This window comes from Lissotriton helveticus, chromosome 1_1 (genome assembly GCF_964261635.1).
Source record: "Lissotriton helveticus chromosome 1_1, aLisHel1.1, whole genome shotgun sequence".
Classification (NCBI taxonomy): Eukaryota; Metazoa; Chordata; class Amphibia; order Caudata; family Salamandridae; genus Lissotriton; species Lissotriton helveticus.
In genome coordinates this window covers 310,000,090-310,015,524 of record NC_136057.1, presented here as the reverse complement: position 1 = coordinate 310,015,524, position 15,435 = coordinate 310,000,090, and the positions used below count along the sequence as shown (strand labels likewise).

At 42.9% G+C, this 15,435-nt stretch overlaps 1 protein-coding gene across 7 annotated transcripts in view; it reads left to right on the top strand.

The window, feature by feature from the left end:
* CNOT4 (CCR4-NOT transcription complex subunit 4) overlaps nt 1-9,192 on the top strand; it is a 681,024-nt gene extending 671,832 nt beyond the window's left edge. For all 7 annotated transcript variants that reach the window (XM_078671728.1, XM_078671694.1, XM_078671703.1 and 4 more), the window contains one exon: nt 7,790-9,192. In XM_078671728.1, the coding sequence (XP_078527854.1) occupies nt 7,790-8,094 (305 nt within the window). In that variant the 3' untranslated portion in view covers nt 8,095-9,192. The remainder of the gene's footprint in view (nt 1-7,789) is intronic.
* The last annotated feature ends 6,243 nt before the right edge of the window (nt 9,193-15,435 follow it).

Below are 15,435 nucleotides of genomic sequence, written 5' to 3'. Positions count from 1 at the left end.
GAGATTAAACAAGAGGATTCAAAGAGGGATAGAGCCAGGTCTTTAGCTTTTTCCAAAAGACTGTCTCTGCAGACTCCATCCAGAGCCTCAGGGGGAGTTTAGTCCAATGTTTGGCAGCTAGGAAACTAAAGGAGCGGCCACCCATCCTTGCTCTCCTAATGGTTGGAATGCTAACCTGCCCTGTCCCGCTAGATCTCAAAAGCTGGTCCGAGAGTTTGGGGTAAGAAAGTCATGCAGATAGGTGGGTCCTTTTCTCTGTAAAATGCGATGGCTCACACACATAGCTTTGAAAATAATTTGTTCCCTTACCAGGAGCCAGTGAAGGGAAGCTAGGTTGGAAGAGGCTTTCCTGGGTGACATTAAAACGAGACGAGCCGCAGCATCCTGAATGTGTCTCTGCACACATTTGGAACTAGCTCCCAAATAAAGTGCGTTCCCATAATCCAAGCGTGACGTCACCAGAGCGTGGACCATAGTTTTCCTCGCTGAAATTGGCAGTACATCCAAGGTCTTCCGGAGACCTCCAAGAACCCCAAAACATTTTCTCGCCATTTGCCTAGTGTGGTTATCAAAGGAAAGCTTGGAATCCAACCACACCCCGAGATTTTGTACCTGATCTCAAGGGGACGGGGTTGGTCCCAGTGTCTGAGGCCACCATGCTGATGACCAGATTGTGGGAGCTTCAGAACTTCAGTTTTATTACCATTAAGCTTAAGGCACTTGTTAGCCATCCATGACGCCAGTTCGTGTAGGCACGTCGAAAAATTGATGGCTGCCTTCTCATGATCTTGTGTTTGGGACACCATCAATTGTGTGTCATCAGCATAAGACACAACACTGAGCCCACATTTTTCAATAATCTCTGCCAAAGGGGTGATGTAGAGATTAAAGAGGGTAGGCTGAGGGTAGAGCCCTGTGCGACCCCTTGGTTTAGCTTGATACTTTTAGAATAGTTCTCTGCAAAGAAGTCGGCCACCGGATTGCAAGAGTCCACAGAGCTGGCAGCAGGGGTTGTGGTTCTTGCAAGTGACGAGATCTCCTTGAAAATAGTAAAAAGTTCCTTTGAAGAGTTCTCCGCTGTCTCGCTCCTCTCATTGTAGTAAACGGCCGGAGCCTTCCTTATAAGAGAGTGATAGATTTTCAGGCTGGCTTTATATTCCCCTTTCCTAAGATCTGAATACTGAGATACTGTTAATACAATTTCCCACCATACTACCAGTATATTTAAACTTCAGAAATGGCATTCTTCAATGCATTTAAAACCAAAACACACAGGAGGGACGTAACTACATAGAGCGCTGCAAGCAGTTGCCTCACCTTTAACACCAGCTCTAAAAAGGTGTATATGGTAATCGCGGTATCCTCTGAATCAACAGACTGTAAAAAGTGCAGTGCTTCTGTACAAAAGATACACAATTGATGGACGGAATGCAGAACAAATCAAAACATTCACCCCCAGTGAAGAGATCTGGGTTAAATCCATCATTCTTTTGCTCACCATGCCAGCCCAGTTTAGACCTGGCAAATATGCAAATCGGTCTTGTCCCTGTGCCTCAAGGGAGCAGTCCATGCCGAACTGCTAAGCCAGGTCCTCCCTGGACCGAAACAAGCATCCTAGGACTGGTTTCAGGGTTTCACCCCTCTTCAGCCAGGATAGCTTGAATCCAGCTCTTGACTAAGGTGAATGTTTTGATTTGTTCTGCATTCCGTCCATCAATTGTGTCTTTTGCCTTCTGCGCAATAGCGCAAAAAGTACTTAATCATTAGAGGCTTTAAAACAGAGGACCTCTAGTAAGAATATAAAGTTCAAAACAATATTATATGTAAGGTGCTCTGTGCTGAATTCTGATGGCATGGGCAGGGTGACAAGTCATGCAGCCTATCATTACACCGGGGAAAGTTGACTTATCTATGGAAGAGACTTTGTTAGAACCTGAGAATGATAAAGTGCTGGTAACGGGGTATGTCATACAATGGCTGGATGTTCTAGATGGTTTAAGTTGCATGTATAAAGCCACAGTAGGTATTTCTGATACCCTTGCCCATCTCTTTTCCACCCATTGGGTGTAGCACATGGCCCTGAGTTTTTTTTAATCTAACATCGGCAAATATCGGAAAGGGTCTTCAAACAAGTCCCGCCTACTTAAAGCCATGGCCACGTCCCTAATTCCCCTCAACCAGGGGATCTCTAGACCTAGGGACAGGGTCAAGCATTCCTCAGTTATTCTATTAAGGGGGAGGGTTTAGTTGACCCGAACCCTTCGCCGTAGCATCATTTTTTTTTAAATATATTTTTATTGCAGATATATTGTTACACATTTAAGCCAGTCAACAACTTTGTAATCAGCGTTGTACGTCTGCGAAACAGTGCTAGTCGAATTACACAGCCATTTAGCCCACAACCCGAGGGTCGGGCGGCAATTTCCAAAATCTAAGCATGAGTGCATGTTTCACAGTAATAAAACCTTGTTTGGCTAACAGAAGGATTCCTGCATCCACTTTTCTTTTCTCCCTCCAAAATCCCATTAAACAAACTAGAACTAACCCTGGAGCCAACATTAACAATACTTCTCCGTCGTATTCTCCAGCTCCCACCTCCCCCCCGGTGCCCACCCCCCGGAAATGTGTGGTGGTGTGGGCGCTTACTGCTTCGATTGGTGTACCTCAACTGAGTGATCGCTGGGTCATCAAAACTACGTTATATCTGTAACCATCACGTGGATGCGAAACCTACTCCCCCTCTTCCGTCAGCTGGCTGTCCCTCAAGGATTGGACCAAGGACTCCGATGACCGAGCTACTTGCAGAGCTTTCTCGTTACCTACGCGAGTAGCCTGTCGGAACCACACCACACTCTCGCAGCTGGCCCACTTACAGAACTCCCATCTCCATCTCTCAAAGGACGGGCCCTCCTTCGCTTTCCAATGCCATGTCATTTCACGTTTCGCCAGCAAAAGCCCTAAGTCAATAAATTTGCTGGTTACCTTGGTCTTAGCCGTATGTGGGAACCAGTGCAGCAAGCAGTTCGCCGTAGCATCATTCGTAGGGTTCTTAGGACATCCTCAATGTACTGAAGGCCTAATTTCCTATGAGTGAAAAGAGACAGTTGTTTTCCATAGCCTGTAAGGGGGATGCCACTTGTGTACCACAGACCCCGCACCATGAGTTGCTATGCCAGCACATTTTGCATGTTAAATGGACAGCATATAGGCGAGCAATCTTTTATCTAATTTAGTAGAAAAGGAGAAAAACGCATTGACAGTCCTTGCTAACGATTGTTCCTGATTTCTAGGTGTGACTCCGGATCCCCTACAGTTAAACATTGTCCCTTGGTAACTAAAGTTAACCACATGCTTGACAGTAGTGGCATAGAGTTGTATCCTAAATAAAAACTTCCATTGATGTGCATCATTGGGGTCCACCAAAGAGTATATGATGAGTGGCAAACACTCAACCCATTAGAGACACATTTGAGCCACAATGGGAGTGCAATATGCAGTGTACTTTGGAGAGATATGACCCAAACTTAATGGAGACACTTATGTAGCCAAGGGGTATTAAAGAGAATCCGCCCAGGAGTGATGGAGGACAACTCTCGAGGTTTTGTTGATTTTACCAATTGGTACACTATTCAGTTATCCTAAGAGTAACAATGCTGTTCATACCCCTGGAAGGCACTGTGAAACCACGTTTGTAGGTAAAGTATAAATTTAACATTGTAGAAGTACAGCACAACAAGCTTTCCCCTCCAAAGTAAGGAATGACATTCTGGTTTCAGACCTAGACTCTTGCACTAATTCAGCAGCTATCAGAATACATTTCAAACGAGCATGCTCCTGTTCTTCAAATATTTCTTGCATATACTTTGCGGTGTTGTACATAGATCCTGGGACCCGAGAGGCCATATAGTCGGGAGACTGATACAAGCAAGGATTTAGGTTGGCAGGTAATGAGTGCAAATAAGCAAAGAGTCATTGCAAAAGTTGAAGTGGGCAAGCTCTTGGCACTAGGATGCAAATCAAGATTGGGGGCAGCGCCGCAGCTATTCCTCCAGCTCCCTCCTCGCTCAGCCACCATGGTCTTCATCTTATTTTATAAGCAACGAAGTTGTGTGTGATCTCCTTTTGCTTTGTGAGGAGACGGCAATGAGGCAACCACTAGTATTTGACCTCTCATAGGATGCAGATTTATGACTGAAATGAATTTCACTAATGTCCCAAAGGTGCACCTGGAAATCTGTGGTATAGTGCTAGCACGCTTTTGTGCTTTCCATTTTTAGGTCTCGCGACCTATCGATGCACGCAAGCGCATCGAGCGGAGCGAGAATTCAAGTAGCCAAAATCCTCATGAAACCACCAGCTTTTTGCTGGCGTTTTCATGAAGTTCACGTGAACCACGTGATCAAACACGAACGCGCATCAGCCTCCCTCCCTCGTAATTGCATTTGCCGCACAGCACATCAAAGGGCTTCGCCCAGCGTGCGCTCTGCGGCTTCTCGGCTTCTCCTCCCCTAATTATTCTTGGATGGCCGGCCGGCCGGCACACAGCCTTCCTTGCATTTCTCCTCCCCCTCCCCAGCCAGCTTCCCCCAGGCCGTGTTCCCTCATCCCTCGCACCCCCTCCTCCTACAGGCCGCCACCATTTGCTTCCATTTGTTCTCTTTCCCTTTCACTCTGTATTGTCGTGTTCGTTCATCATTTTCCTTTCTCTTTAACTTTTCTTTGTCTGCGCCCAAACCCCTTTGTCATGTGCCTTCTGTATAAACGCTTCCCCCACTGCCCCATTATTACCGTACCCAGTAGCCCCCCCCCCCCCCCTCTTCATAGGGATTACATATGATCCTTCCAGCACTGGAGATTTCCAGTCTGCGCTAGCGCCGTGCACACGCTGTACTCTGCTGCTGCCTGCGAGGTACAGTCTGTCTGTCCTGCCTCAGAGCACACTCGAGTCCGCGCTAGCGCCGTGCACACCCTGTACTCTGCTGCTGCCTGCGAGGTACAGTCTGTCCTGCCTCAGAGCACACTCGAGTCCGCTCTAGCGCCGTGCACACACTATACTCTGCTGCTGCCTGCGGGATACATTCTGTGCACTGTTTATTTTATTTATTTATGCGTTTTTTTATAGCGCGGACTTTACCCGAAGGCTTCAGAGCGCTTCACAATAGGAACAGTAATGATACATGAGGAGAAAATTACAAGTGAACAAATTACAAAAGCAAACGTTAAGTCACATGAATCATATTGTGCTGCAAAACTAAAAACTTATAAGGTCCCACAAGCGAGACCTATTGACAATGCCAATGCTTGTTAATTCTGGCGTTACCCAAGCCCTTTAGATTTCAGTCAAATTATATGTATAATATACTTCCTTAGTTACTTGCTGCCAGCCTTCTTCTTTGGTCAGTTGTTGTTCATATTTCCTTACTCCTCCTACAGCGTAGGGCAGTAGGTCAGCCCACTTCAGCCATTCTTTAACTTCCACTGAGTAATGGCATTCTGCTTTTTTACAAGGAGCACCACCACACAAAGTTGTTTTCTTTAGTGACCGAGACGACTGCTATGGCAATAGGTGCTTTTTTTAAACCAAAAAAATATATATTTTTGATTTTAGCTAGTGTTAATTTTTATATTGACAAGTGTCCGACATCTGCCACAAAAATAACATATTACAAAAAACATGGCAAGACAAAGTAAGCTTTGACAAAACTAAAAAGGCTGGCAGCCAGCACCAAGACTTACTGGTTTTCCCAATTCTCGCTGCTTGAGCAAACATGCCTATGTATATCTTATTATGAGAAAATATACTGAGTGAGTCAGGGCACTTGCCAACTTTCTTTTGCCACTTACTTTATTCTTCCACTGCACTCCCACCCTTTTCAAGGTTATTCTCGTCCCAACCTGGAAAAAAGGTAACATCTGCCTTTTCAGGAGTAATATTGGCGGACCTATAAATGTGTACCCTTTCAGTGTTTGATAACGTCTAGAACGTGCTGGCATACTTGAGGCTTACTGTGTTCGTACCCAGTACATGAACAAGGCCTCTGACATCCAGGGAAGACAAGTATTCAGACAGTTTATTTAATAGAGCACTGGTTTATGCTGAGTCCAAATAAAGATTTTGAGGCGTTTCTTCTGAAGAAAATTAAAAAATGAAGCTCACTAAGTTATGGATTTTTCAGTTCTCGCCTGAGCCAGCGTGCATGCGCTGCTCTGAGAGACTTTTTGTAAGGGGCTTAAAAAATCTTACCACACCCTTGTGCGTGTTTTGTTTTTGTTCACTAGCTATTGTGCTTTGCATGCTTCTTTCTAAAAAAAAAAGACAACACGCAATTGGACAAAGGCGGGTGCATGTCCCGCCTTTGCTCGGTCCATGGCCTAATGCTTGCGGTTACCCGCACGGGCGCCATCTGTTTTGATTTATCGTGCCCAGACGCGTGCGCGATAATTAAAAACACATAGCTCACTGTGGCGCGCACCACTCGCAGGCTTGAATTTAAACCATTCGTCAGTGCTTGTTAAATGTTCAGTCCTTAATTATAGATCTGTAAGTAGTGTAAGAATTATACATACGTTAGGTTTAGAATTCGCATTAGCTTTCCTTTACTAATATGAAGTAGGCCTGGTCTGCTTAAAGTAACATTACAAGTAGAGAGGTGGGGTTGGGAGTTAAGACCAGGGGATAGGGTTCATTACTTAACACATAGGAGGGGAGAGGGCCAGATAATTACACTCTACTACCCCGAGCCCCCATAGGTTCTCAAGTACACACACAAAGGAGGTGGAGAGCAATAGACAAAACTTATAACAGAACAGACAAACTCATCTGTTTGAAAAAACTGCCCTCACTCACATACCGAAGTATGTGACATGCTTCATCATAGGGCTTGCTTGCAATACGCCCTGGTGTAGCCACACACAGGGCGGCGCATAAGGGAGGGGAAAAAAAATAATAAATTCCACACAACACAACGTACGACCATGAAACTCAACATATAAAACACGTTACATGTAGTGTAATAAAGCAGTGCCAATCACCAAGTGGCTCAAAGGTAATAGTGCGACAAAAAAGGGTGCAGTTAATAGAAAGTGATTTAAAACTGGTTTAAGGGTACCAACCAAAACATTTTTTATTATTCCCAGGTTCCCCCACCAGGATTATAAAGAAAAAGGATGGGTAATGTCTTGGTGAGAAAATGAGGTTTCTCAAGACTTCCCTCCTGGTACTGCTGTGGTCAACATGTTTCGACCGACTTACTGTGCCTCAAAAGGTCACCCCGGTCTTCTCCAGGACTGATGTCGCTTCCAGTACCACTTCTGGCCCCACCGTATTTCGGTTAGTGTGCCTCAAAGTACGAGCCGGTCTACCTAGATCCTAGCTCCTCTTGTCACGTGTGGAGAATGTTCCCAATAGTCAGGGAGAACATTAGCGACTTTACATGATGTATAAAGTCGAACTGGTGTCCGGCCGGAGGGTATCCCAGGAACACAACTATTCCGTAGGCTTGCCCTGCCAAATCGGCCTGCTGTCCGAAACACCGTGAAGACCATAGGGTTCATTGCACATTTACCAAAATTGCTTTCTTTATTATGGATTCATCATTGTTGCCAGAATGGAAATATTGTCATTATGCATTGACTTTGTATTCTTCATTGTAGCATTTTCAATTGACTCAAATATCCGAGTGTGGTGTGGTTAGTAGGCCCAAGTTTATCAACTGTAATCACCCTAGGCTCTTTATTGTCCTGCTGACAGCACTCATCCTTTTCTCTTTATTCTGTCTCCCTTTCTCAGGTATCCCTTCATCCACTGGGAACAGTTTAGAGACTCTACAGGACGACAATCCTCCACACTGGTTAAAATCTCTCCAGGCCCTGACAGAAATGGATGGCCCTGGTGGTGCCACATCCTCGCAGACCCACCACATAAATCCCTTCAGCGCACAGATCCCCCTGCACAGAGCCGGCTGGAGCCCTTACCCTCCTCACACAAACCCCACCAGCTTCCATTCCCCACCTCCAGGCTTCCAGACAGCCTTCAGACCCCCCAGTAAAACACCCACAGATCTTCTACAGAGCTCTACGATGGACCGCCATTGAATGGACAGACTGGCAGCAGTTGCTTCTTACTCTGCCCTCCCCATTCGTCTACTTTCACCCCCAGACTCACCCTCCAATCTGTCATTCTGAAGAATGTAGTCCCTGATGCGCCTCCCACCCCCAGATGCATTGTGATCGCAGTGTCATAGCCACCTCCCGTGGCAACGTTTCTGTTAAACCACATACGTTAGAGTAACAGCATATCTTCTCTTAAAATGCATTTCAGAGGTATGGTTTAAAAAAAAGAGTAAAAAAAAAAAAGCTGAAATAAATCAAAGTAAGATGCCGGATCAGACGAATGAAATAATTCTCCCAGCACAACGCAATTTCGTGACACAAATTAAGTTTCCTGTCTCATTGGAAAGTAACTATTTTGTTTGCTGCTAAATCCAAATGAGACGCTTTGAAAATCAGTAGCAAAAACATTTTAATTTAAAAGGAAAATGAATTAAACAACACCTTATCACTTTTGAAACCCTTCTGCTGAGGAAACTGGACAACCTTTTTGTTGTCAGTCATGGCATTGTGGAGTCTGGATATTGGTTTGTGTCTTTTCACCTGTGAGCTGCTGAAATATTACACTCCTATTCAGTAAGCGTTCTGATATGGAATATTGATTTAGCGAGGACCAGCAAGTTAACAAAATTTAAGTTTTAAAAAAAACACAATACATTTGGATTTGAAAAAACATCAGTTTTTCCTGAAAATTCCAATATATTGTCTAGCAGTACATGATTTAACTACAATCAACCGGAACACCTGCGATAATTCTGCTTTTTTTGTCAGTTCTATTTTTTTCATTTTGATCTTCGATTTAAATAAACCTAATTTGAATTCCGTTGAATAGAGCACAGGGGTAACAATGCGTTGGGATTACAGCAACATAATCAGGGACGTACCCACAGTCTGCGGCTATTACTAAACCCTATAGTTTCTGGACGTTTGTGCAGTATTGAAGACGGGAAATGAAGAGGACAAAAAAAGAAAAGATAACAGATAGACAAATATGGTTATAACCTGTTGCTAAAACTAAACCAAGGAAATGTACCTCTTTCTTCAGAATTAAAACTAAAATCTTAAATAAAACAGGAAACTTGATAGTATTGTTCTCTTGTTTTTTGTTTGACTTTCCAGAACGCTTTTTGCACTGAATTGCTGTTGTATTTGATCGAAAAAGATGTTATATTTGTGGTACTGGGACACCTTTATATAAGTTTGCTTTAAAATTTATTTTTCTTGCATTACTTCATCTTTTGTATGCTTGGATAATTGAATTGATCAGGCCTAAATGAATGCCACAGCGGAGGCATTGGAAGTTCTCTGAAATGTCATCGGTTGTATATGCTCCTGTTGTCTAGAACAGCCGTAAAAAATTAGGCTTAGATGGCAGCAGGCTTGCCTGACTTGTGGTAAGATCTATCATCGGATGGGGATCCGCAGTGATGACAATGGAGAGGGTTTCAGATTGTCCTTATTTATGTTTTCAGCAACATAGATTGGTATGTTAATTATTTACAAGGAGGCCTTAGACACAGTAACACACTTATATTATTGGGATCTTATTTTATGTGGTGCAGCGATCATGGGATAAAGACCTCCTAATTCCCAAATAGTGAATACATTCACATATACAATTGCAGCAAGATGATCAGCACACTCCATATTTCCAGACACTAATTTATTTACTTAAATCATTATTCTCATTGCAGTCAAATACAAGAGATTTCATGGAGACATGTATTACATTTTTTGATAATCCTTTGATTATCCTATATTCTTTTTATCCTGCACGATGTAGCTACATCGTGAAAAATAAAAAGAATAAAGGATTATCAAAACATTTCACAAGTGTCTCCATGAAATCTCTTGTATTTGACTGCAGTGAGAATAATGATTTAAGTAAATAAATTTGTGTCTTGGTATGTTAACTGTTTCATATAACTTTTGTTGAGTGAGCAGTAAGTTACATCTCATTCACATCACTTGTGGAACAAGATCCATGGCATATGTGTAGGGAAAAACTTCGGTGAAAATTACTCCCATCTAGATCACGTGTACATGAATGTATCTCAGGGTGATCTCTTGAGAATCTGGCATAGATCCTGCTATCCTGAACCCTGCATAAACTGCATAATCAGTAGAATCCTCACAATGATGTGTTTGACAATGCCCGTTATTTGCATTTTAATCTTTCACCTCTTCTGCTTTATAATAGATATGGCAAGCATCTGTGCAAACTGTTAAACTTTTAATTGGTATTGTTAGTAAAGACCCACTTTGCAGGACTCTAAGATCCAACAGGCAGCCATTGTATACCATTCATTTCTATCATTCAAGGGAGTGTAAGTTCTTATGGCACTCTCTAATGAGGGCATTAGAATCTCTGTACTATTCAGTTTTTTCATTTCACTTTATAGTAACATAGTTGGTGGTCACAGAGGCAGATGATCAAGACAATGACTTTGGATTGGGAAATCTCAGTTAAAAAGGAGTATTAACTAGTTTTTTGGGGAAAGCATAACAACTTGTTATCATGCTGGAATACAGTTTTATAGTAAGACCAACAGTGAAAGTCTCAGAGGCAAAGGTTTTGGAAAATACCTTAAGGGCATCCTTAATCTAACCTATGCCTCCCAACACACAATGACACAGGACTGCTCTGCAGTCCAGGTGGGCCTATTGTTAAAGAAATTAATTTAAATAAAATAAAACTAGAAGCAAGGAAAGACTGCTGGTGACAAGAATTCCATATTGTATACTTTTGTGTGTAGTAGGTATGAATAATCTTAGTGCCTTATAAGCTCTTAATTTTAGGTCTGCTGTTTTGATCAGGATCTCGGAGGTAGAATTTTTCCTAGCATTCTGGTTCAGGGATAAACATTGGTCATCTTGGGGTATTTAAATGAAAAGGTTTTTTCTGAGAGCCAAAACAGTGGATGAAGGACCTGTATTGTTTAAGCGGTCTTGGCTTTGTAGATTTGTGTCTGAACTGTCCCCCAAAAACGATCTAGCACAGTGATTCTTAACTCTTTTACTTCAGTGGACCCCCAGTTAATGATTACCGGAATCTGGGAACCCCACTGAATCATTATTTAAATCCGGGGTCACCCAATGAGCCATTACTAGAAGTCTAGGACTCTTCGATTATCTTTTTTTTTTTCTCCAGAAAAAGATAAAAAATACAGAAACAAGCATGTATCAAGCAAATACACAAATGATGAAATGGTTAAATTCACTTGTAAATATTGAAAAATGTTTTTTATTTTATTGAGAACGATGGATTATTTTGAAACTTAATTGGGTCCACTCATCATGCATACTATATTCTGGTTGATGCACTTGCACTGCTTCTACAAATTAATCTGAGGATACAAACTTAATTTTCAGCCTCCAGTTTCTAATTCCTTCAGTTACAGAACATTTTAAAAATCTCACTTTTACAGTTAACCTCTTTATTTTTGGTTATGAAGTGGTATGTGATATTACTGCCAATGTGAAGAACGACTTTGAAACTGGCCGAGCGAGAGTTCAAAACCCAGAAAAGGATGAATCTAGTGAGTACCCTATTGACCTACGCGCTATTTGTATTTGCAGAGGTGTGATTGCCCAATTCCCAACCATTTCTTCTAGGCTGCATTTATTCAGGATTGTGTAACTAGTAAGATCATCGGTATGCTATATCTCTTTGAGATAAATAATATTAATTTTGTGAAATCACTACTGCTGATGCGATGGCTACAGTTCTTCGTGCTGATTTATTCAGTAACTTCATCTGACAACACATGGTTTTTTTATTAACACTTTAAACACTTACATTCTTGTGCCCTCTTACCACTGTGATGATGTTTGGGTCTGTAGTGTGAATGTTTTTTCTAGTGGGATGTAGAGATTCCTTGGAACCAAACTTGCTGCTTCCATAAATTGATGATGACTTTGGTACCAACGTCAGGAGCTAGGTCTTTAATGGTGGTTTGTCATCTCCGCGTTGGTCCAGCCTTGATCAAGTAAGTTCCTTGATGGTTAAAATAGTCTTTCCAAATTCTGTTTCAAATCCTAGTACTGAAACTGTTTTGTTGTATTACTTTGATCCACTAATGCCTTTGGTTGAAAATAAAATAAGAAAAATTCCATGTAGCGAGCTAGACATGTATATTAATGTAACACAGTAGGTAGAGAGCAGGAACCCAGCTTTGAAGAGTACTTGTAAATGTGGAGGGATCAGATAATATCCATAACAGTAAGAATACCAATTCTAGTACTTAACTTGGGGTTGGATGGAGAAGTAATAGTTCTTTAGAGAGAGGTTTTACTATTACATGGAAAAGAAAAGGAATACAATCCTATGCTTGTAGAAGAATTGCAATTAACTAGAACCAACTTTTACAACCCGTATGCACAAGGAATAGTGCAATGAAAATGATTCTGAACATTTTGAGGAATGCCCTGAACAATTTTCTCTAGGTCTTCCCCTTAGTGATTCTCTTCACTGGACACTAGCTTCATGAAACTTTGTTATCCAGTCATGATCTTAAGTATTCTGATGCTTCGGCAATTAGCTCACTCGAGCTTAAACTGTAAAAAGAGTACAATTTCGAAACTGAAGACAAAAACATTAGGAAACAAACTGGTCCGCTGGCAGGAATTGTCCACATCAAGGCCTCAAATGGAGGAGGGCCATGATAGAAATGCACTGACTTCACGGAACGTAAAGACAACAGTAAAGTGCAAGCAACAATATATTTTTTGCATGTTTCCACAATAGTCATTCATGGCCACAGTTGACTTCAGAGGGTATATGGACCAGAAGGAGGCCTGTGATTGACTACAAAACATTACAATCTAGAAAGACCTTGCCATCTTGGATAGAAATCTAGGTTTAAAGAACTTTGGAAAAACAATAGGATCAGCATGCTTGGGCATTGATGGTAACTAGATCCCCGGTCATTAAGTGGGAACATGCACGGTGACATAGATTGGATAAGTTCTTGCTCCTCTGAACTTCGCTTTCTCGAACATAACTTAATGCTTTAGCCCGGCAATTTGAAGAGGAACGATGACCCATCTGTTTATCTGCTGTACATTGCTTTGCCATAAGACTTCTATGCACTTTTGGGTGTGGCTTAAGAGTGCCCCGTATAAACAAGCCATAGTCTGAGCCATAAACTGAATAGTGACCATTTCCAAGTGAGGGGGAAGACCACAGGGAAACCTTTCCACATACAGGTTGGAAGCAGACTCTACAACCTCCCCCAGCAAAATTAGGCACTATTTAAAGGGTGCCCAAGAACCTGCCCTTAACCGCATGCGCGCTAGCGAAATTCCGCTCCTGTGCTGAGTTTTTTAAAACCGCACTTTACATGACGAGCTGGGCTCGTCATGAGCGTGCGAGGAGGCTACCTCATGACGAGCCCAGCTCGTCATGAGCGTCGAAGGGGTTAATCCCATTTCCACCCTCACTGTGCTCAACCTCAGAAGTCCAGTTAAGCAGAACGCAGCATGTTCAAATCTGCACACACACTGTAGACCTGATGGCATCCGTTAGACCTGGCATCCTTAGTGTGGGTTTCCCCCCTATCTTTGTCTTCCAACATCTTGTTGTTGTTGACTTTGTTTTTGCTGGCCTTAGGACTCTGCCCTCTTTACCACTGCTAACCAGTGCTAGACTGATTGTGTTTTCTCCTTTAAACAGTCCTTTTGCCAGGCCTAAGCCTTCCTTATTAATACATATGTCATCACTAGGGTAGGTCCTGGACAGCCCAGGATGCAGTGTATTTAAGAAGTAGGACATGTACTTTTATGTTTTACATATCCTGATAGTAAAAAACGCTTGCATTAGTTTTTCACAACAGCAAGGCCTACCTCTCCCATAGGATCACATTAATGGGACCAGGTAACCTTTTCATGTTTGGTGTCTCTGGAATCATAGTTTAAAACCCTAACTTATGGTGAAGTCTGATTTTAAATTGCAATTCTGAAAATGTCAGTTTTAGAAAGTTTTGGACAGAAAATTGTTTGGGTGTGCACTTTACATTAATACATACAGCTCTACTCCTCCTACCTAACCTATGTTCTGGCTGAGTTTCATGAGAATGCAGTTCTTAGAGTGGGTCTCTGGCGAGCCCACACTCTGCTTCTTCAGGCATCTGATCCTGCCTTCAATCACACCCAGTCCTTCAGCTTTCTCCTCAGGCTTTGGTTCCTCCACCTTTCTCCAGCCGTGGAACATAGCCTCTCCCTCTTTCATAATGGCTGTAGGAAGGTGAAATCTGACAGCATGGTTACCCCCACTTTTTTCCTGGTGTTTTGCTGGCTTTCAACTTAGTTTGACTGGGATCCTGCTAATCAGGACCCCAGTCTATCTGATTTCTCTCTAAATTGGTTGTGAATGTACTTTAGGTACACTCCAGATTGGATTCTGGATTACCCTTATAAGACCCTAGTATATGGTATACTATGTACCTAGGGCATAGGTACCCCAGAGGCCTCCCAGGGCTCAGCATGTATTATGCCACCCCTGAGAGGCCACTCAAATTGACACGACCGGTCTGCTACTGCAACCTGTATAAGGTGGTGCATGCACCCCTTAGTTAGATATAGGTTCACTATATCTATCAGTCACCCCTATGGCAGGCCTGCTCAATCCTGAAGGCAGGGTGCTGGTTTTATGTGTTCGGGTTCCCATGCATGAGCAGAGCCCCTCTGCAGCCTTCGAAATCTATTCTCCTGGGTTGTTCTGTGATGCAGCCATACCATATACTCTAAAGTGCATTATATACCTTGCGGTAAATGCTAACTTTAAAACGGCTGCACAGAAACCTGTCATGTTTGGTGTCAAACACCTTGGAATCATACCTCCACACCAGTAACTCGTGTGGGAGGTATGATTCCACCCTCCTAGAGGGAGAAATATGTCAACACCGGAACACTCGGTACCAGCTGTACAGAACCCTGGCATCACAAGATTGATGCTGCTTCCACAAACGAGTCTGCCCTCCTGCTGCTGGACGAAACTCCAGCAGGGGTGGCTGAACAATAGGTTTCCTGTCACAGGGAGGTGTAACCACCTCCCAGACAGTCTTTAGTGTATTGGGGCTGGGTGGATGCTTTGATGTCTGCACCTGTGCATAATCCAGCTCAAACCGTTTGCAGGAGCTATTTGGTCCTGCTCTGGCGCGAAAATAGACAAAGGAAATGGGTGTAGCCACCACTCTGTCCGACCCCCCCCCCCCCCCACCCTTAGGTGGGCCCCAGAGTTTGTCCCCTTTCTTGGCTATAAAGTAGGAACCCCTTGCTACAGGACTTTAGATTTACCTATACAAAACTCTGCTACAGAAACCAAGT